This window comes from Rhinoderma darwinii, chromosome 4, assembly GCF_050947455.1.
Source record: "Rhinoderma darwinii isolate aRhiDar2 chromosome 4, aRhiDar2.hap1, whole genome shotgun sequence".
NCBI lineage: Eukaryota > Metazoa > Chordata > Amphibia > Anura > Rhinodermatidae > Rhinoderma > Rhinoderma darwinii.
Genome location: NC_134690.1, coordinates 29,026,296 through 29,048,401, shown reverse-complemented (window position 1 = coordinate 29,048,401; position 22,106 = coordinate 29,026,296). Strand labels below are relative to the sequence as shown.

At 47.5% G+C, this 22,106-nt stretch overlaps 1 protein-coding gene across 3 annotated transcripts in view; it reads left to right on the top strand.

The window, feature by feature from the left end:
• PLA2G7 (phospholipase A2 group VII) overlaps positions 1 to 22,106 on the top strand; it is a 52,030-nt gene that overhangs the window by 15,205 nt on the left and 14,719 nt on the right. For all 3 annotated transcript variants that reach the window (XM_075860962.1, XM_075860960.1, XM_075860963.1), the window contains exons 2-7: positions 7,367 to 7,519; positions 9,469 to 9,619; positions 11,937 to 12,030; positions 12,500 to 12,568; positions 16,446 to 16,599; positions 19,435 to 19,548. In XM_075860962.1, the coding sequence (XP_075717077.1) occupies positions 7,421 to 7,519; positions 9,469 to 9,619; positions 11,937 to 12,030; positions 12,500 to 12,568; positions 16,446 to 16,599; positions 19,435 to 19,548 (681 nt within the window). In that variant the 5' untranslated portion in view covers positions 7,367 to 7,420. The remainder of the gene's footprint in view (positions 1 to 7,366; positions 7,520 to 9,468; positions 9,620 to 11,936; positions 12,031 to 12,499; positions 12,569 to 16,445; positions 16,600 to 19,434; positions 19,549 to 22,106) is intronic.

Here is a 22,106-nt window from a genome sequence, read left to right as displayed (position 1 = left end):
CCAGCGCCCTGACAGACCCCATTGACAGCGATATTGTTCCTGTCTAATGTGACGGACTCTGCAACGGAGGCTCCGAGGGAGATGTGAACCGAGCTTGAATGAGGATGAGGACGACTCCGGGACGGATATATCAGTCTCCTGTAAATAATGGTATCCGGCTGGTGTGCGGTGCGTGCGCGCTGCTGCTGATGTGCAGGGCTCGGCCTCCGTTGCTCGCAGATTTTCTGCTGTTCAGCTGTGTAATGTGTTTTGTTCTATGTGAATGCACAATAGACGGGGACCTTTAAACATCAGCCAATTGTGCCTGCGATCTGTAATGTTCTCTGTCAGACAAAGAGCATTTACATTGATTTACATTCAGCTGTCAAGTGGGTAACCGGGCCGTGGACAATGATTATCCAAATTCCAAAAATTCCGGTTTCAGCAACTTAATGTTACATTTCGTATGGTTCAAAGTTATAAAACTTTCCAATATACTTTCTGTATTAAGTCCTCACGGTTTTCTGGATCTCTGCTGGTTGTTGTTCAGTAGGAACCCTCATTTTTTTACTTCCAGTGGATACAATTCTGTCCTGGTCATGTGATGGACACGCAGGTGCACGGCTCGTTGTGGTGCAGTTTTTCAGTCGGAAATTTCCGCCGTGAAAAGCAGCGTCGAAAAAAACCAAAAACCTTCATGCTTACCCTAGCCTTTGTCATGGTGACACGTCTCACCTTTGCCATCCGGTCCGGCCTTTCTGGATGACGCTGCAGCCCATGTAACCGCTGCAGCCTGTGATTGGCTGTAGTGGTCACATGCGATGAAACATTATCCCAGGAGGCCGGACTGGAGGAAGAAGCAGGGAGTTGGGTAAGTATCCTTTTTTTTTTTTTTTTTCTGAGGTGCGATTTTTGTGGCGCAACACTTTTTTGCGGGTTTTACATCCCCATTGAATTCAATGGGGAAAAGCAACGATATCACAGCATAAATTGAAATGCTGCAGATTTAAATTCCGCACCTCTGGTCAATTTATTAACGTTTTTTCCCGCAGCGTGGGCATTTGGGGGTCTTCCATCAGTCAGTGAAGATTCTTTTAGGTCCTGCATACTGTTTACTAAGAGCAGGACTTCCCGTCCAGAGATAAAGAAGCCCGAACTGTCCCTTTTCCCAAAGCTGCCATGTCGGGTAACCAGCAGATATTGGATCTTTTTCCTTCGGTGGCTTCATTAAATACACCTTTTTGTTTGTATGCCTGCTGAGTGGGTGAGCTTTTCTTGGTGTTATGTAAGAGTTGGGCTGTGCTCTGAACAAGAAGTCTCCCCATTGCTGCCCCTTATCCTGTTTTAATGAAACTTGGGCCTGATTCAGACTATCGTGTCCGTTTTGCACAAAACGGACCATATTTCATCAGTGTTTATTCCGCGTGCCATCCGTGTTTGTTCCGCGTGCCATCAGTGTTTGTTCCGCGTGCCATCCGTGTTTGTTCTGCGTGCCATCCGTGTTTGTTCCGCGGGCCATCCGTGTTTGTTCCGCGTGCCATCCGTGTTTGTTGCGCGGGCCATCCGTGTTTGTTCCGCGTGCCATCCGTGTTTGTTCCGCGTGCCATCCGTGTTTGTTCCGCGTGCCATCAGTGTGTGTTCCGCGTGCCATCAGTGTGTGTTCCGCGTGCCATCAGTGTTTGTTCCGCGTGCCATCAGTGTTTGTTCCGCGTGCCATCAGTGTTTGTTCCGCGTGCCATCAGTGTTTGTTCCGCGTGCCATCCGTGTGTGTTCCGCGTGCCATCAGTGTGTGTTCCGCGTGCCATCAGTGTGTGTTCCGCGTGCCATCAGTGTGTGTTCCGCGTGCCATCAGTGTGTGTTCCGCGTGCCATCAGTGTGTGTTCCGCGTGCCATCGGTGTTTGTTCCGCGTGCCATCAGTGTTTGTTCCGCGTGCCATCAGTGTTTGTTCCGCGTGCCATCAGTGTTTGTTCCGCGTGCCATCAGTGTTTGTTCCGCGTGCCATCAGTGTTTGTTCCGCGTGCCATCAGTGTGTGTTCCGCGTGCCATCAGTGTGTGTTCCGCGTGCCATCAGTGTGTGTTCCGCGTGCCATCAGTGTGTGTTCCGCGTGCCATCAGTGTGTGTTCCGCGTGCCATCAGTGTTTGTTCCGCGTGCCATCAGTGTTTGTTCCGCGTGCCATCAGTGTTTGTTCCACTGCAGCTGCATCCCCCTCCTCTCGCCTCCTTTCCCTTTAGTTACATCTTTACAATGGACAGTTTTTTAGGGGGAACTGAGGAGGTTTCTGAACATTTACAGAGAGACCTTTTCACATCATACACACTTTCATATATTCACTTGTACTACTGATGTAGATATGATGCTGGCACTGCCATGTAAGTTCCGGACTTGGAAATAGACACGATGAAAAACTGGTTGTGCAATGTCCGTATGACATGCTTCTTATTTTTAGAAAACTGAAAAAATGTAAAGGTGGAACATAAAACCCCGGCCACAAATGTCACGTTGCGCTTTCTAAGGATGCCGCGTGCACTGGTTTGTGTATGTAATAGGAGAGGATTAGCTAAGAAAACTGGTTGAGCTGCATTACCCAGCATGGCTCATCTCCCGGGGGTTGTATTCATTAAAATGTATTAAAGTGTATTATATAATATCGGTCTCGTAACTATTTGTCCCTGCTGAGCAATCATTCGTGGAGACATTCCAAAATCAGCAGGTGCTCCAGAAAATTCCCTAGATCAGTGGTGGTCCGCCTCATACTTGAACTTTGACACCATACCTGTGTGCAGCAGGGAGTAGTCACACATATGGTCACTCTCCATTATAGCCTGTGGGTAAATACAGATAAAGATGTGTTCACTATAATGGGTGGAGACCTCACATGTGTGGCCACAAACGGTGGACATGAGATCGCTTGGGTGCCGGCGTGATTGTACGTTAGGATTCCGGAGCACAGTTATATTTATCAACTGGACAACCCCTTCTCTAAAGGTAGATCCAATAGTGATCTGGTGATCGCTGCGAGTTCGGCAGTTAAATAACGTTGTTAATCAGGTGTTATCAATGGGCAAAGCTATGGACGGCCAGTGTAGAAGTGCCATATTGCGCTGCCTTTTCACGTCCTGAAGTTCAATAGCAGCCGGGGGTCTTTCCGCAGGTCTGCCAGAGGCGGATAGTTTGCCTGTCAGTGATACAATGACATGCAATAATGCTTTGAATATTAAGTATTTTAACCCGTCTTTTGGCGGCAGGCGGTGCAGGTCCTTAGTGTACAGCGACGTCTTTTGGCGTCGCTGTAGAAGAGGCTGATGAGCGCTCGTGTGAGTGATCATCCTCTAAGCAGGAGCTGTAATTTACAGCTCCTGATCTCAGAGCAGCCTCCTGAACACCGCTGGGGTCGGAAAACATTCGGACCCCAGCTGTTTAACCCTTTGATCACCGCGGTCCGGAACCGTGGCATGATCAAAGGGAATTCCGCTCTAAAATCGCATCATCGGGATTCCGGTGATGCGATCAAACACCGGGGAATCCCTCTGCAGACAGTTTTTTACCCCCAAACTGCATGGAAAAAAAAGATTATTTCTCTCGCATAAAACAAGGCCTCATACGGCCACGTCAATGAAAAAATACAAAAGTTATGGCTGCTGAAAGGCAGAGAGGCAAAAACAGAAAAATGTAGCTGGTCATTAAGGGGTTAAACCATTATGTAAGATAACAAAGGATCGGATCTTCTAGTCCCCAAGTGGGACAAAAAAAAGTAAAATTAAGTTTAATAAAATGTAATAAAAAACTACTTATCTACAAAATTATTATTTTTTTTCTTTGAATAGTAAAAAAAAAAAAAGATTATTATTATTATTGAAACTGCATAGCGTAAAAAAGAAAAACAGCAAAAAACATAGTTTTTTCCCATTTCCCCATAATAAAATGTATGAAAATACACTATATGCACCTTAAAATGTTGAAAAAATCTATATAGTTAACATCACAAAAAAACAAGCCCTTATATGGCCAACAGAAACATTTTAAAGTTAGAAGTTGCACCCCAAAAAATGTTTTTTTTCCCCAAAAGTCGTAAAACAATATCAATTTGGTATCCCCACAATTGTACCGACTCTTCTGCACCATCTGTAGCATAAAAAAAAAATCAAACAGCGTAATTTCCGTATTTTTCCATTCTCCCCAAAATGATTAATCAAAGTTAGTCTATAAATTATGTCACTTTAAAATGGTGCTATTAAAAACGACAAAATTTGTCTTGCAAAGAACGGTCCCTCATACGGCTGTGTTGACAGAAAAATAAAAAAGTTATAGTGCCTGGAATAGGTGAAAAAAAAATCACATGGTCCTGAAAGCACAAAATAGGCTGGTCCTTAAGGGGTTAATCATGCTCGGATTCACAATGTGATCGCTCGGAGTCGACGCAGTTATGTTTTTCCTAGTTGTGCCCGTCATTGTAACTGGCACATGTCATGGTGCATTCCAGGAGCGCCCCTCATCCCGGCACCGTACCTGTACGGATTACGTATACTTGGTGAAGAGTGTGTTTGGGACGGCGCCTGTCACAATGTTTTCACGACCCTTGGTGGGCGCCTGCCGAATCCTGCGTTGGGTGAGAAATGATGAATCTTCCATAATTACTTTTTAACATCTCCCTGTATTCATCCTTTGAAGCCCCCTATGGGCAGGAAAAAAACGCGTCAGCCGCAGGGACAAGTAGCATGCCCAGAAGGTGAAGAGCCTTTCCAGCCATATGGTATTTGCATGGATGCAGTCAGGATAGTATTTAAAAACGGCCGTAAAAAACGCAGCGAAAATCACGAGCAGCTTAAAGAACGTCTGAAAATCAGGAGCTGTTTTCATACGTTTTTTCTGATTTTGTGTGTGCACATACCCTTAGGCTTTGTTCACACTTGTGTCGTAGTTTCCGTTGATAATGGAAACCACAACGCATAGCAGGATTCTTTGCAGGATGGATACCACCGGCACTCGATGGACACCATTGGCTTACCAAGATGTTTGTCGCTTAGACTGAAAAAATAGCTCTGCATGCGGTCAAATATAACAAAATCTGCCGTGGAGCCGCAGCTACAGATATGAACATAGCCTAACTGTGACTGAGACTAAAGCCTCTATTACACCGGTGCAGCGAGCGCCGATCAACGAGACATCGTTGATCGGCGCTCGTTTGCTCTTGTCAGAAGGAGCTATGGATTTACTCCGATTGCTCGTCACCATAAATTATCACGTCGGCAGCGCGTCTCCCTGTTTACACATGTGCTGCCGACAACAATATTTTAATTTTTTAAAACGATACGATCAGCAGATGAACGATCATTTGCTCGTTCATCTGCTGATCGCTGCCCTGTTTCGACAGGGCAATTATCGGCACCCAGCGTTCTATGAACACTTGTCTGCCCTATAATCGCCCAGTGTAAAACCACCTTTAAAACCACTTCTCAAACACAATCCAAGGGAGGTAAGTGAGAGGCCATTGTAGTATTACATGGCACTCTCTGTGGCATCTCCCCGCTCTACATCCCCGCCGATCAGCTGTTTTGAAGGGGTCGCGGTGCTTGTACGAGCGCTGCTTGCCCGTCATTCCTTGCTCGTACTGTGAATTCGCCGACACACTTGTAGAAGAAAAACCGTAATACTGTGAACCACCGCTACAAGTGTGTCGGCGATTTACAGTACGAGCAAAGAATGAAGGGGAAATTGCGCTTGTAAGAGCGCCGCAGCTCCTTCAAAACAGCTGATCGGCGGGGATGTGAAGAATCGTTCACCACCAATCAGAGGTTGATGGTCTATCCCGAGGATAGGCCATCAATTTCTTATGATTGGTCAACCAATTTAATAAGTTATGTGAACAGAGAGTTTTAGTTGTGCCAACCCCAATAAAGGTCTCTTCCTAGAAGACCCATAGCTGGCGGCCACAGATGCAGTGTAGCTTACTGATGATAATCATATGTTCTATTATAAAGGGTAAGCGCACCTTTTAACGTCTTGTATGACATGTCAGAAGATGTTCTCGGTAGGGGGTCCATAATCGGCATTCTAGCATCAATTTCACATATAAAAATCTCCCAAGGGGAGCTGCAGGAGCATCGAAGTCCATTCATTCTAGAATTTATCAGAAGGTCTCGGCTCATGGATCCCTACTAGTAACGTTTAAAGGAAAAGTAAATGTAGCGAGAAAAACATAAAAAGTACAAATTCAGCCAATTCCTCCCTTAATCTCATCCTTTCCCTTTGATCCGATTAAGTCCCATATTATTTGAAAAAAATATTAGGAATTCCACTCTGTGTCCCAGGAGATCAAACATTTACCCCTTTTCTTCTACTTCTAATCCTGCATCTGGCTGTAAGACACCTGGCTGCAGAAGGAGCCTCCCCCCCCTCTGCCCTGTCTGCAGTAGGAGACAAAGAACATTTAGTAAATACCCCCACTGCTCAGCCACAAATGAAAGGGATTAGTAGGAAATTAACCAGTGTGTTCTCTGCAATATGTCTACAAAACGTCTTGTTTCATGTAGAAAATGCTGACAAACGGTGTGAGCCAGTTTTTCTTCTGTTTACTTTTATTGCTTCTAGGGGAGAATATCCCTGTACATATGAAGTCTAACAGAGACTATATGGCAGCGCGCGGAGACCGAACTAAATGAGCCATACAGGTTCCTGACCAGTGTGCATTAGCCCTATGGGTGTATTCATACTAGGGATGCACGATGCATCGAAACTTCGATACTATGCATCCCCAGTTGTCTAATGGTCCGTAATATGGACCCGTAGTTTTATGATTGCCTTTGTACAGTGTATGTGCAAGTGGCAGCACCATGTACATGGACCCTTAGGCTTTGTGCCCATTGATCAATATTGCACTTGAACTTTCACAAGGTCGATACACTTTTATTGGTTAGCTGTACTTTTGTTGCCTGCTCCGTTACAGTCACATGGCACTACACGCATCTCTACGATATATTACTATAGAACGCAGTTTTCATCTATTATATATTAAATGGATATGCCATAAATGTGAGATCGGTGGGAAATTGGACCGTTAAGACCCCCAGATGGGGGCAGTCCACTGTACTCCGCAGAGAGGTGAATCTGCATGCACGGTCCACACCCAAGGGAATGAGAGATCCCTTCAATACGCCAAAAACTTTTCTGTATTGGAAAAATTTGTGCCCCATACAGTTCAGCACCGACGTGCTAGTCCGAGCATCCAAATTTATAACTTGGTCTTCAACAGGGGAGTGAAAAGCGTTCTGTCAAGAATAGTTAACGGTGTACGAGAAAATCCATATTTGCTTTATGTGTCTCTTATGTTATATTGAAGGATCACATAGTTCAGATGAAGTCATCAGATACATCATTTATATTCCAGGCTCAGAAGAAATCTCCAGTCACCTGCTTTGTGACGTACAAGGTACCCCAAGACATGGGGAGCTACAGCAGTGTCCAGTTCTGTGGGATACCCCAAGGGAGAGGACCCCATACTGTGGGCTGTACGGACCTGATGAGCGACCACACTGTTCAGGTATAGGACGCGATATAACTTCTTATGTTCTTTATAAGCGGTCCTGTTTCCTTCACAGGATGAATTATTACAAACTACACACCAAGGAGCAGCCACTTGGAAGATAAATAACATCATAACAACCCAATTGGGGGTTGTACAGGGAATGCTCCATTCCAAAAACAGCGCCACACCTGTCCAAAGGTTGTGTGTGGAATTGCAGCTCGGCTAGAGTGTAGTAAATGGGCCTGATCTGCACACACAGTCTTTGGACATGGCACTGTTTTTGCAGGAAATACAAAATACACTCACGAATATACATTCCGGTACCCCGTCACGCTCATTATGAGATTTTCATAGATTTTTAGAGCGCTGCCGGGGGACCGGAAGTCTAGTTGCACATCTTCCTTCATGACAACACGACTCTTCGTCACGTGACCGACCCCGTTGTACTCTATGTACTACTGCTCCTGCTTGTATAGAGTACAGCGAGGCCGGTCACATGACGAAGAGTCGTATCGTCATCAAAGAAGGCTGTGCAACTAGACTTCCAGTCCCCCGGCAGCGATGTAAAAATCTATGAAAATCACAGAATCAGCAAGACGGGGGACCGGAATGTATATTAGCGAGTGTATCACATACCGCAGTGACGAAACTGCTAATCATTTTTGGTCCCCACATAACTCCTTTAATGGTAAACTAATGCCATCATAGCCACTGTTAGGCTGGATTCACACGAGCATGTGCGGTCCGTAATGGACGGAACGTATTTCGGCCGCAAGTCCCGGACCGAACACACTGCAGGGAGCCGGTCTCCTAGCATCATAGTTATGTACGACGCTAGGAGTCTGCAGAGGTGTTTATAGCCTTTTAATGTCTTATTAGGGAATTCTGCATTAATAGAGGGTGTCCCTTAATCAGGACCCTCATTTCTTAGGCCTTATTCACACGAACGTGTGCGTTTTGCGCGTTGCAGTTCCGTTTGTCATCAGTGAATGTGTGTGGCTGGGTGATTTTCATGCATATGCCATCCTTATGACACGCGGTTTTACTGTTGCACGAATCACGCGCGACACACGGAAGTGCTGCGCGTGATTTTCACGCACCCATTGACTTCAATGGGTGTGTGATGCGTGAAAAACGCCCAAGTATAGGACATGTCGTGCGTTTTACACAGCGGACACACCCTGCGTGAAAATGACAGACAGTCTGAACGGCCCCATTGACTAACACAGGTCCGTGCGACGCACGGAATTTTCACGCGCGTATCACGGACGTTTAACACGTTCGTATGAATAAGGCCTTAGAGTGTAGAGCGACAATGAAGAGTGACTACCTCTGACTCTGTAGGACCATGCAGGACCGTGGAAAATTTGAGCACATGCGACCAGGTTGCTGTTATCTTCAGGACCCTTCGACCAGAAATGGAGACAACCCCTTTAAGGCCTCATGAACTCACAATTCTCTTTGCAAGGAGACCTACAACCGTGCACTACGGGTCCACGACTTGTGATGCCTTCATGATGGAATACGATCATATGCGCGAGGCCTTGTAGTCACTTATTTGTATTTAAAGTGAAAGGCGCCTTCACATCTCCGAGCTCTGCCCACAGGGTCACGAGTGGCAATGCCCCTGATAGAGCATCAAGAGCCCCTCATTTCTAGTGATCCTTGGAGGTCTCAGACTTCTCACCGTCTTGTGAGCGCTGTATGTACCTGCAACGGTTGCAAGACCATTTGTTACTGCATGGGGGGGGGGGGGAACCATTAAAAAACTTTTTAAAACACAAAAAAACCTGCACGACGTGACTGTCTCGGACAGGTGCAGGTTGCCGCAACTTATCCGGATAGACTGTTGCCGTGTCTACGAGTCACCCCTATGGAGGCATAAAGGGGTCGCTTGCAACTGGAATGAGAGCATGGACGTCCTGTAAGGCGGCTGTGAGAGTGACGGTCTGCTTCTTCTACAGGGGAGCTTCCTCCGGTTATATTACCCGTGTGTGAACAGTGAGGAGTATGAGGAGGCCGTGTGGATCCCGAGGAGAGAATACTACCTGGGACTCGCAGACACGCTAAAGCTCAACCGCACTGTAGTGGATTTCATTTTGAGTTATTATTTCGGTAAGTTTCAATAAAGTGCATTAATTATTGTCTATGTAACTTGTCTGGGGACGAGCCGCGCTCCGGTGTGCAGGCAGTGATGCGGCAGAACGCCCGGCCGCTAGTGAAACCTTCATCTATGGTACAGCAATTTCCTAATAATACAGTACATAAAAAAAAAAAAATATATCAAAACAAACCACCCATTTTTTTTTTTTCTTTCTAAATTACAAAAAATAGTCACATATTGATTCATGTTTTTAAACAATCTGCCGGCAGTGTCCCTTTAAAGGGCTTTTCCAGCACAGACAACCCCTTTAGGGTCAGTTCACACACGCAAGGCAAGCTTTTTTTTTTTTTTTTTGAGCATGCAGCGCTCATTTGGAGCATTTTTGCAGCATTTTTATTTTATTTTATTTTTTTTACCAAAAAACACAGTGGTTTTTGCAATAGATTCATACGACTAAAAAAAACACGCTGCAAAACACGTGGAAGAAAAGAGCTTAAATGCTAGCATTTCAAAATCTGCCTTAAAATTCTTCAAGCAACATCCCGTGTGAACTACCCCTTAATCTAAAAGCTGATCTCACACACGCAGTTGTTTTTAACCAAACACTGACATGGGTGCAAAAGAATGAAGATCCCTCATTTTTTCTTTATACCTTTCCTGTCTTTTGGATCAACTTCTGGCTTTGGCGAAAAAAAACTGCGTCAAAAACTGCGTGTGTGTGATCCTGGCCTTTGGAATGTGCTTCATTTCAGCATGTGATCTGTTTGAGCGGTGCAGCGCGTCCGCTTCTTAAGCAGAACATATTTGCTAATGCAACACAAGAGGAAATTGCTCTACAATAGGTTTCCTAATCCTCCACTGAGACTGGTTACAAACCGGGACGACACTTTAAAGAGGTTTTCCGGGTTTTATATAAATAAAGCTCAAACGTGCCGCAACTTTCTAATATATTTTCAAGATCTTGGAGCGGTGGTTTCCAGCCTGTGACTCTCCAGCTGTGGCAGAACTATAAGTCCCAGCATGCGCTGACATATGCAGACTGGGAGTTGTGGTTTGGGAACAGTTGGAGACCCCTGATCTTGAAGTATTAAAACCCAAAATGCCTCGTGCATGAAAACTGGTTTAAGAAAAGCGTGTAGAAGCTCGAACCGGACGCTTTTTCTTAGAATCCTTATTATGCTTGAGCCTCATAGTATAGAATTAAAATTGCACAACACTTCAAAAGACAAATTCCAGCCTCATATGATATAAAGGGGGAGTCTACCTTGGCAACCAATGTCTTTCTATTGAACCAATGGATCTGAAACTAAAAAATAAAGCAATATTCTTAATTACAAAAAATCACCGACCTTTTGTGTACACAGCTCCTATACCGTGGAGACACAGCTATGTGTCTCCATGGTAACAGACTACGAACAAATCCTGTGTTATTTGATTCTGCATTCGTATTAATCTGTCCCCCTACTTTTTGCTAACCCACCAAATAGTTCGTAGTAAGTAGTAGGAGACAGATGGAATTGAGTATGACTGTAGGATCAGACAGGGTTTGTTTGTAGTCTGTGACCATGGAGACAAATAGGTGTGCATAGGAGCTGTATACACAAAACGGTAGGCTATTCTTATACAAGACTATATACAAAGTTGCTTCATTTTTAATTTTGGGTGCACTGGATCAATAAAAAAAAAGTCAGACTTTTCCTTTAGGTGATTGTCTCATGAAGGTCGACCCTCTTTGAATGGAAGCCGCTCAGTGATTAGCTCATTGCCACAGGTCCGGCTCCTTTTACGCCTGGCGATGAGCTGTTCTCCCTGGAGTAGGCCGCTTCTGGACAAACAGTTTAGTGACCACTCCAGGGGAAATATAGAATTACATAGTGGCCATGCAAATGAATGTCTGTCTATGTAATGCATGGCGCAGCCAGGTCCGCCAGGGACTCTTTTACAGGGCTTCTCTCCATTCTGGCTCATAGGGGGGGTCCCGAGCGGTGGAACCTTCCTCTATAATGCCCAATTTCCTAATCAAGCTTATGAACTGGGGTTGTTTTCATGAGACGTCCCCTTAATGTAGAGACATTACAAGCCAACAAATGTGTCCTCCTTTAGCAGATCACCAATATGGAAGGACCATCCGTCGCCCATGTTAAGAGATTGTATAAAAAAAAAATTCTGGCGGCGCGAGATTGCATTGAATTGGTATCGTGACAAATTGTATACCGTGGCTTAACGCAATTCTACAAAAGTGAAGGGTGAACACCTCTGTCTGGGCTCCGCATTGACTGTTCGGCACTTTCAGGCCATTACATTAGATGATCTCTCTCTTTTCTGTAGGTTCTGTCAAGTGTCCTGCGAAGCTGAACGCACCTTTCAAGCCAGGAGAGCGATATCCCTTTGTTATATTCTCCCACGGCCTCGGAGCCTTCAGGTAATAAATATATTACGCTCTCCATTAAGTCCACCTCGGACTTCCCCGCACCCTCAGAGCATCGTGAGATTTTCTCCATGTTGACACGACGGCATCATGCGGGTGATACAGAATTGTTGTCTGCACATTCACTCTCCGGGTTCACACACAATCATGATGGTTCGTATTCATTTCTATAAGAGCTTATTCGGACGAACGTGGGGAAACTCTGACGTGAAAAATGGCCGTTTTTCACGTTCGCGTTGCCCCCGTTTTCACGGATCACAAGACTTACTTGAGCCAATGGGCATCCATTTCCATCATCACGCTCAGAGCTTTGTCTGGTTTCGGTCAGCTCCACACGAGCTGTTAGTAGCTGAGTGTTCTCAATATAGCGTGTGGGATATTCTTTACATTAGCTCCAGGTCTCGGCTGAATGCTCAGAACTTCACTTTGTTACCTGCTTCATTATGTGACTTCTTCTCTGCAGGACTTTGTATTCTGCCTTCTGCATCGGGCTGGCCTCACAGGGATTCGTGGTGGCTGCAGTGGAGCACAGGTAAATGGAGTCCATTATTTTTCTGGGTTATATTCCGCATATACAAGGGCGGCCATAGACAGGTAGATGTGTGTCAGACACAGTTGGTTGATAAAGCTTCTGCTATTAACCCCTACAGTGCACTGCTGGATGTTGTCCCTGGTGATTGAGCAGTGTGAGCAGCATCCTGCCCATCTGTATGAAAAGCTCGAAAAATCACAATCGTGACCGACATAGTAATAATATTTTTTGTGCCGTAAGATGCACTGCAGAGTCTCCATAACAGAACCAGCTCGCTGCAGCCCCTCCCCATAACAGCCAGCATGCTGCCGCCCCTCCCCATAACAGCCAGCATGCTGCCGCCCCTCCCCATAACAGCCAGCATGCTGCCGCCCCTCCCCCATAACAGAGCCAGCATGCTGCCGCCCCTCCCCCATAACAGAGCCAGCATGCTGCAGCCCCTCCCCCATAACAGAGCCAGCATGCTGCAGCCCCTCCCCCATAACAGAGCCAGCATGCTGCCGCCCCTCCCCCATAACAGAGCCAGCATGCTGCCGCCCCTCCCCCATAACAGAGCCAGCATGCTGCCGCCCCTCCCCCATAACAGAGCCAGCATGCTGCCGCCCCTCCCCATAACAGAGCCAGCATGCTGCCGCCCCTCCCCATAACAGAGCCAGCATGCTGCAGCCCCTCCCCCATAACAGAGCCAGCATGCTGCAGCCCCTCCCCCATAACAGAGCCAGCATGCTGCAGCCCCTCCCCCATAACAGAGCCAGCATGCTGCAGCCCCTCCCCATAACAGTCCAGCATGCTGCAGCCCCTCCCCATAACAGTCCAGCATGCTGCAGCCCCTCCCCATAACAGTCCAGCATGCTGCAGCCCCTCCCCATAACAGTCCAGCATGCTGCAGCCCCTCCCCATAACAGTCCAGCATGCTGCAGCCCCTCCCCATAACAGACAGCATGCTGCAGCCCCTCCCCCATAACAGCCAGCATGCTGCAGCCCCTCCCCATAACAGCCAGCATGCTGCAGCCCCTCCCCCATAACAGCCAGCATGCTGCAGCCCCTCCCCCATAACAGCCAGCATGCTGCAGCCCCTCCCCATAACAGCCAGCATGCTGCAGCCCCTCCCCATAACAGCCAGCATGCTGCAGCCCCTCCCCATAACAGCCAGCATGCTGCAGCCCCTCCCCATAACAGCCAGCTCGCTGCCGCCCCTCCCCCATAACAGCCAGCATGCTGCAGCCCCTCCCCATAAAAGCCAGCTCGCTGCAGCCCTTCCCCCATAACAGAGCCAGCATGCTGCCGCCCCTCCCCTATAACAGAGCCAGCATGCTGCAGCCCCTCCCCATAACAGAGCCAGCATGCTGCCGCCTCTCCCCCATAAGAGCCAGCATGCTGCAGCCCCTCACCCATAACAGAGCCAGCATGCTGCAGCCCCTCCCCCATAACAGAGCCAGCATGCTGCAGCCCCTCCCCCATAACAGAGCCAGCATGTTGCAGCCCCTCCCCATAACAGTCCAGCATGCTGCAGCCCCTCCCCATAACAGTCAGCATGCTGCCGCCCCTCCCCATAACAGCCAGCATGCTGCCGCCCCTCCCCCATAACAGTCCAGCATGCTGCAGCCCCTCCCCATAACAGAGCCAGCATGCTGCAGCCCCTCCCCATAACAGAGCCAGCATGCTGCAGCCCCTCCCCATAACAGTCCAGCATGCTGCAGTCCCTCCCCATAACAGTCCAGCATGCTGCAGCCCATCACCATAACAGAGTCAGCATGCTGCAGCCCCTCCCCATAACAGTCCAGCATGCTGCAGCCCCTCCCCATAACTGCCAGCATGCTGCAGCCCCTCCCCCATAACAGAGCCAGCTTCCTGCAGCCCCTCCACCATAACAGAGCCAGCTTCCTGCAACCCCTCCCCCATAACAGAGCCAGCATGCTGCAGCCCCTCCCAATACCAGAGCCAGCATGCTGCAGCCCCTCCCCATAACAGACAGCATGCTGCAGCCCCTCCCCCATAACAGCCAGCATGCTGCAGCCCCTCCCCATAACAGCCAGCATGCTGCAGCCCCTCCCCCATAACAGCCAGCATGCTGCAGCCCCTCCCCCATAACAGCCAGCATGCTGCAGCCCCTCCCCATAACAGCCAGCATGCTGCAGCCCCTCCCCATAACAGCCAGCATGCTGCAGCCCCTCCCCATAACAGCCAGCATGCTGCAGCCCCTCCCCATAACAGCCAGCTCGCTGCCGCCCCTCCCCCATAACAGCCAGCATGCTGCAGCCCCTCCCCATAAAAGCCAGCTCGCTGCAGCCCTTCCCCCATAACAGAGCCAGCATGCTGCCGCCCCTCCCCTATAACAGAGCCAGCATGCTGCAGCCCCTCCCCATAACAGAGCCAGCATGCTGCCGCCTCTCCCCCATAAGAGCCAGCATGCTGCAGCCCCTCACCCATAACAGAGCCAGCATGCTGCAGCCCCTCCCCCATAACAGAGCCAGCATGCTGCAGCCCCTCCCCCATAACAGAGCCAGCATGTTGCAGCCCCTCCCCATAACAGTCCAGCATGCTGCAGCCCCTCCCCATAACAGTCAGCATGCTGCCGCCCCTCCCCATAACAGCCAGCATGCTGCCGCCCCTCCCCCATAACAGTCCAGCATGCTGCAGCCCCTCCCCATAACAGAGCCAGCATGCTGCAGCCCCTCCCCATAACAGAGCCAGCATGCTGCAGCCCCTCCCCATAACAGTCCAGCATGCTGCAGTCCCTCCCCATAACAGTCCAGCATGCTGCAGCCCATCACCATAACAGAGTCAGCATGCTGCAGCCCCTCCCCATAACAGTCCAGCATGCTGCAGCCCCTCCCCATAACTGCCAGCATGCTGCAGCCCCTCCCCCATAACAGAGCCAGCTTCCTGCAGCCCCTCCACCATAACAGAGCCAGCTTCCTGCAACCCCTCCCCCATAACAGAGCCAGCATGCTGCAGCCCCTCCCAATACCAGAGCCAGCATGCTGCAGCCCCTCCCCATAACAGTCAGCATGCTGCAGCCCCTCCCCATAACAGAGCCAGCATGCTGCCGCCCCTCCCCCATAACAGAGCCAGCATGCTGCAGCCCCTCCCAATACCAGAGCCAGCATGCTGCAGCCCCTCCCCCATAACAGAGTCAGCATGCTGCCGCCCCTCCCCATAACAGAGTCAGCATGCTGCAGCCCCTCCCCATAACAGAGCCAGCATGCTGCAGCCCCTCCCAATACTAGAGCCAGCATGCTGCAGCCCCTCCCCATAACAGAGCCAGCATGCTGCAGCCCCTCCCCCATAACAGCCAGCATGCTGCAGCCCCTCCCCCATAACAGCCAGCATGCTGCAGCCCCTCCCAATACCAGAGCCGGTTTTAAATTGTACATGGGGGGAGGAAGACCTCTGGTGCAGCGGTATAGCACGGGGGCACCCCATATACCAGAGGCTGAGAATCTATTTTCCACAGTGGGTCACTAGATCAGGCTGTATCCAGCTCCATGTATAACTAATAATATACTGCAGAGTAATGATTAACGGTGACCCAGAGACTGGTGACACTTCTCAGAGATGTCTCCCGTAGCCAGCGAAGTGACAAATGGCAAAAAATACACCCAACAAGTTCAAGAATATGTGAACCCCTTTCTAATAAGTAGGTTGGTAGAAGACCTAAAACTACTAGAACCGACTGAACAAATATCCAGAACTGATTGTCCCCCCGACATCGCAGTGATCATTAACACTTGTCATTTCCATCGGGGTTATTAAGGGCGTGTTCACACATGGCTCTTTTTTGCGGTTATGTCTATGATGTACATGAGATAACCCTGCCCGGTCGTTACATTTCTATATGAGACGTCTAACACTGTGCGCTTCCTGTGTCTGACAGAGATGAATCCGCATCTGCAACATTTTATCTCCGAGAACGCTCCCCGGCTGATAACTGCGGGAAGGATGAGGAGCGTGACACTTTGGAGGAGGTCTGGCTCTATAACAAGTCTCCAAAACCGGGAGCCGACGAGTTTCCCCTCCGATACGAACAGGTATGGGAGCACAATTATTATGTTCGAGTAACTAATTGGGTATTTTTACACCTACAGTTGTTGGGACATTTTTGCCATGATTTTTATTTCGCATTTTGCCAAACGACAACATTTTTGCTGTGAAAAAAACAATACAAAACAATTCTACATAAAGTGTTAAGAAAACTTTGTGTAAACTCTTTGCTTTACTTACATTAAATGTTTTGTTTTCATGTTGTTTTCTCCATTCAAGGGGTTTTCCCATAATCAATATTTATCACCTATCCGTAGGATAGGTGTTAAATATATGATCAGTGGGGGTCCGACCGGTGGAACCGAGAATGGGCTTACCTTGTCGTTCCTGGGAGCCCTAGAGGAATAGAGCGGTAGTGCGCATGCTATGTCACCGCTCCATTCATTTCTATGCGGCTGCCGAGCGCCATCTTCGGCAGCCCAATTGAAATGAATGGAGCAGTGGCTGAGCATGCGCACTACCGCTCTATTCCTCTAGGGCTCCCAGGAACGACAAGAACTGCCGGTGTAGAATCAGTACACAGGCTAATGTACTGGCATATAGACATATGCCACTACATTACAGTCACAAAATAAAAATTAAAATGAAAAATCCCTTTATGAGATTGAAAAAAGTGAAATTAATTAAAAAAAATTAATGTTAAATAAAAATAGTAAAAAAACTACACAGAAATGCAAATTTTTTACAATAAATAAACTTTTTAAAATATAAGTCCCAAAACATGAAATAATATAGACATATTTGGTATCGCCACGACCGTAACAACCTGAACAACAAATGTATAATATTATTTATGATGATCGGTGTAAAAAAATAAAATAATAAAACTGCAGCGGAACTTAAAAATGTATATAAATTAAACGATAATTTGTACCAAAAAATGGCACCTACATAAAGTACAACTCGTCCCGCAAAAAACGAAATCTCATAAGACTACGTCATACAAAAAATAAAAAAGTTATGAGCGTCGGGATGCAAAGAGGGAAATATAAAAAAATTGTTGTGTCCTCAAGGCCAAAATTGGCCGTGTCCTTAAGGGGTTAAAGGGAACCTGTCACCAGCATTTCGCCTATTAAACTCTCCTCACCCCTCGCTGGCCGCTGCTGTCAAAAGTTCATTGCCGTTATCCCCTCTCCGAAATGCCCCCTCCGACCGTAAATAACGGTCTGCGAACATTTTTCGCATTTTATGGTAATAACACGGCAGTCTCCCTTCGTTCCAATTCTTATGCCCGCCCACCACCGAAAACTGGCCCGCCCTGAATGCTGAAATCTCGTCTGAGATAGCGTGCATGCGCCCGTCATGTATGGTCCGACACCCTTCCCTGCTTCGTCCGGGCCTCAAATCTAGTTACTGCGCGTGCGCCGCTATGGTGTCCTGTTGTGCGCACGCATCAGCACATCAATGCGCAATCGTGGGATTTCATGTGTGATGGGGGGAGACGAGGAGCTGTCAATCAAAAGTAAGAAGGCGGGGTTAACACGGAAAGGGTAGAGGAATGAAGATGACTGTTTTATGCTCATTAGCATACGGTGCAGGAACACTACAAATCTGAAGGTACAGAGACTTAGGGCATGCCCAGACGTGGCGTATTTCTTCCGCAACTGTCCGCATCAATGCTGCACATAATCTGCATTGAAGATTCTGTTGCGGCTCTGCCCAAAATGGGCATTAAATTGATGCGGACTGGCCGTTGCGTATTGAGGTGAAGAGGGCTTCCCTTCTCTGTATCAGTGCAGGATAGAGAGAAGGGACAGCACTTTCCCTAGTGAAAGTAACAGAATTTCATACTTACCGGCCGTTGTCTTGGTGACGCGTCCCTCTTTCGACATCCAGCCCGACCTCCCTGGATGACACGGCAGTCCATGTGACCGCTGCAGCCTGTGATTGGCCTGTGATTGGCTGCAGCGGTCACATGGACTGAAACGTCATCCCGGGAGGCCGGACTGGAGGAAGAAGCAGGGAGTTCTCGGTAAGTATGAACTTCTATTTTTTTTACAGGTTGCTGTATATTGGGATCGGTAGTCACTGTCCCGGGTGCAGAAACAGTTACTGCCGATCGTTTAACTCTTTCAGCACCCTGGACAGTGACTATTTACTGACGTCGCCTAGCAACGCTCCCATAATTACGGGAGCCCCATTGACTTCCTCAGTCTGGCTGTAGACCTAGAAATACATAGGTCCAGCCAGAATGAAGAAATGTCATGTTAGTAAAACCAATACGCTCCGCAGCACACATAACATCTGCGGACTTCATTGCGGAATTTAGAATCTCCATTGAAGTCAATGGAGAAATTCCGCAATAAGTCCGCAACCAGTCCGCCACACGTCCGCATCAACCATTGTATGCTGCGGACACCAAATTCCGCGCCGCAGCCTATGCTCCGCAGCGGAATTGTCCGCAACGTGTAAACGAACCCTACTAAAAAGCTGTGGAAGGCAATGGAGAAACGGGTCCGCTGCGGAATTCCAGAGCAATTCCGCCACGTCTGGCCATGCCCTTAGAGGATAATTCGATTTGCATCAACAAATGATTGTTTGTGTGGCCCCCACAGGAGCCCTCATATCCTGTGCTACAACCCGCTGATGATTGTTTGTGTGGCCCCCACAGGAGCCCTCATATCCTGTGCTACAACCCGCTGATGATTGTTTGTGTGGCCCCCACAGGAGCCCTCATATCCTGTGCTACAACCCGCTGATCCCTGTCTGTTGTGTATTGGCATTTGAATGGGATTTTCTTGTCTCTTCCGTCCGTTTTCTGCGGCTCCTCTGTATGTAGTTGAATTACTAATACTCGCTGCCCCTGTGTTTTCTATGTGTAGATCCAGAAGAGGGCGGATGAATGTTTACGAGCCTTAGAACTCATGCTGAACGTCAATGCCGGGAAACCAGTCACTAACGCGTTGCCATCCAAATTTGACTGGTTGCGGTTAAAGGTGGGTACAGAACAAGGGCACATTATATCTCGTGATATGGTTTTTTTGGTGACTCGACCAACACACAGCTGCATTTTCAGTCCATATATTGATTTTACAACAGGACTGGATCCCATTAGAGGAAGGTTGGGGTGTTTTCTTTCTTGTAATGGGATCTGATCCTGTTTTCTTGAAGGGAAAAAAAACAAAACCTGCAGGTAAAGAACAAACCAAAAATATCTCCATATTCATGTATCCCAAAAACTTTGCCGAATGTGGGTTTTTCAAAGGGTTACTTTCTAATTATGAATTTCTTAAAGGGAAACTCCACCTTAATAGCATTTTCTGAGATATTTCAAAAAGTAGCAGGGGTAGGAGGGATGCATTAAAAAAAAGAGCCATTACTCACCTCACGGATCCCAGAGTTCAACACACTTTTTAAAAATTACTTATTCCTGACTTTTCACCCCTCTAAATATCCCATTCCCACTCTGTTAACCCTTTGTTGATCTGGACACATCCTCCAGTATTTCTACATGCTCATTTCACCCGGCCTTTACTACTATGTGATCGCTTTCTCTCCATGTCTTTAGCACACAGGGCGGCATGTGCAGAGGAGACGCGGTCTCTTTTTATAGCGCTCTCCTGCATTCAGTAAGGGCTGCCCGGCTCCCCCTCCGCCCCTTACACACGCTTCTTCTGACGCTTTTCTAGTCCTTTAGAGAACCCTAAGGAGAAAAATGCCAGAAAAAACGCCACTAACCATAAAAAAGCAACAAAAATGCCACAAACCAGAACTCCGTTGTATGAAGTGCGTTTTATATTTCACTATCGACGTTAATGTAACATCTGGCCGCGCCAAAAAAAAGCATAAAAAACCGCTGTTAAAAACGCCACAAAAAACACAAACGCTGTGTGAGACTCCAGCCTTTATTTCAGTAATTCAATTCAAAAAGTGAAACTTCTATATTCTATAGATTCATTACACACAGAGGGATCTATTTCCAGCATTTTTTTTTCTTTTAACCAGTTCAGGACCGGGCTATTTTGAGCCTTCAGGACCAGACACCGTTTAGCCATTTTTAGCACGTGTTAGTTAAATGGCTCTAACTTTTTTTATTTGTTGGGCTAGCGACGTGATTTTTGTGATGTTTTTTCTGTAGACAAGGCAGGTTTCTTTTTTTTTAAATAATTTTTATACACATCCTTTTTGCTATTTTAGAATTTTTAGGCTTAAAATTTGAAAATAGTAAAAAAAATATAAGCTTTTTTACTTTTCAGCTACTTTTTTTTTTTCTAACATAGTTTTACCCTAAAATAGACCTTTTATTTGTGATCGTCATTGTCTGCCGTAAATTTTTATATATTACATGTCTATATTAGGGTAATTGGGTCAGCGCTAGCGTTACAACAATGATTGGCGGGGGGGGGTTTGGGGTGGGTATTTTATGTGTATTTATTATTTTTTTTTTGCACTTTACTTTATTCTTTTTTTATTACTATGGTCTGTCCCTCAAAGGTCAGAAAAGACCTTTGGGGAACTTTATATATATTTTTTCTTTCTTTTACACCATGTTTTTCCACTGTAACTGGGGCTGCACAGCAGGGAAATCAGCCCTCTCATAGTGACGATTGTCACTAATAGGGCTGTGCTGGGTCTAGTAAGACCCAGCAGCAGCCAGCCACTAACGGCACCCGGCGATCATGTGACCTGTCACATGAACACCGGGACCAATAGAGACAGCTGCGCAGCTGCTGCCTCTATTCCTATATGTAAAAGAGATCGGAGAAGACAGAAGCAGCGAAAGCTGCTTCTATCCTCAAATCAGGGTCCCCGGCCGTCACCGACAGCCGGAGACCCGACATTCAGCTGCCCGATCGCTTGGGCAGCAAGTTAAAACCCGAGCCGTAAATAGTCTATGGCGCAGGTTTTAAGGACTCTGACCGCTGGCTGTAAAAACACAGCCAGCGGTCGGGAACCAGTTAATGTTGATGATTATGGTAACAGTCAATGAAAGCCCAAAATTTAGTCCCTCAGAAAATTAGAATATTATATAAGCCGAATTTCAAAAATTATTTTTAATACTGAAATGTTGGCCTACTGAGAAGTACGGTATCTGCCCTCAATACTTGGTCGGGGCTCTTTTTCCATGAATTACTGCATCAATGTGGCGTGGCATGGAGGTGATCAGCCTGTGGCACTGCTGAGGGGGTTATCAATGCGGCGTGGCATGGAGGCGATCAGCCTGTGGCACTGCTGAGGTGTTATCAATGCGGCGTGGCATGGAGGCGATCAGCCTGTGGCACTGCTGAGGTGTTATCAATGCGGCGTGGCATGGAGGAGATCAGCCTGTGGCATTGCTGAGCTGTTATGGAAGCCCAGGTTGCTTTGATAGTGGCCTTCATCTCGTCTGCATTGTTGGGTCTGGTGTCTCATCTTCCTCTTGACAATACCTTATAGATTCTCTATGGGGTTTAGGTCAGGCCAGTTTGCTGGCCAATCAGGCGCAGTGATACTGTGGTTATTACACCAGGTATTGGTATTTTTGGCAGGGTGGGCAGGTGCCAAGTCCTGCTGG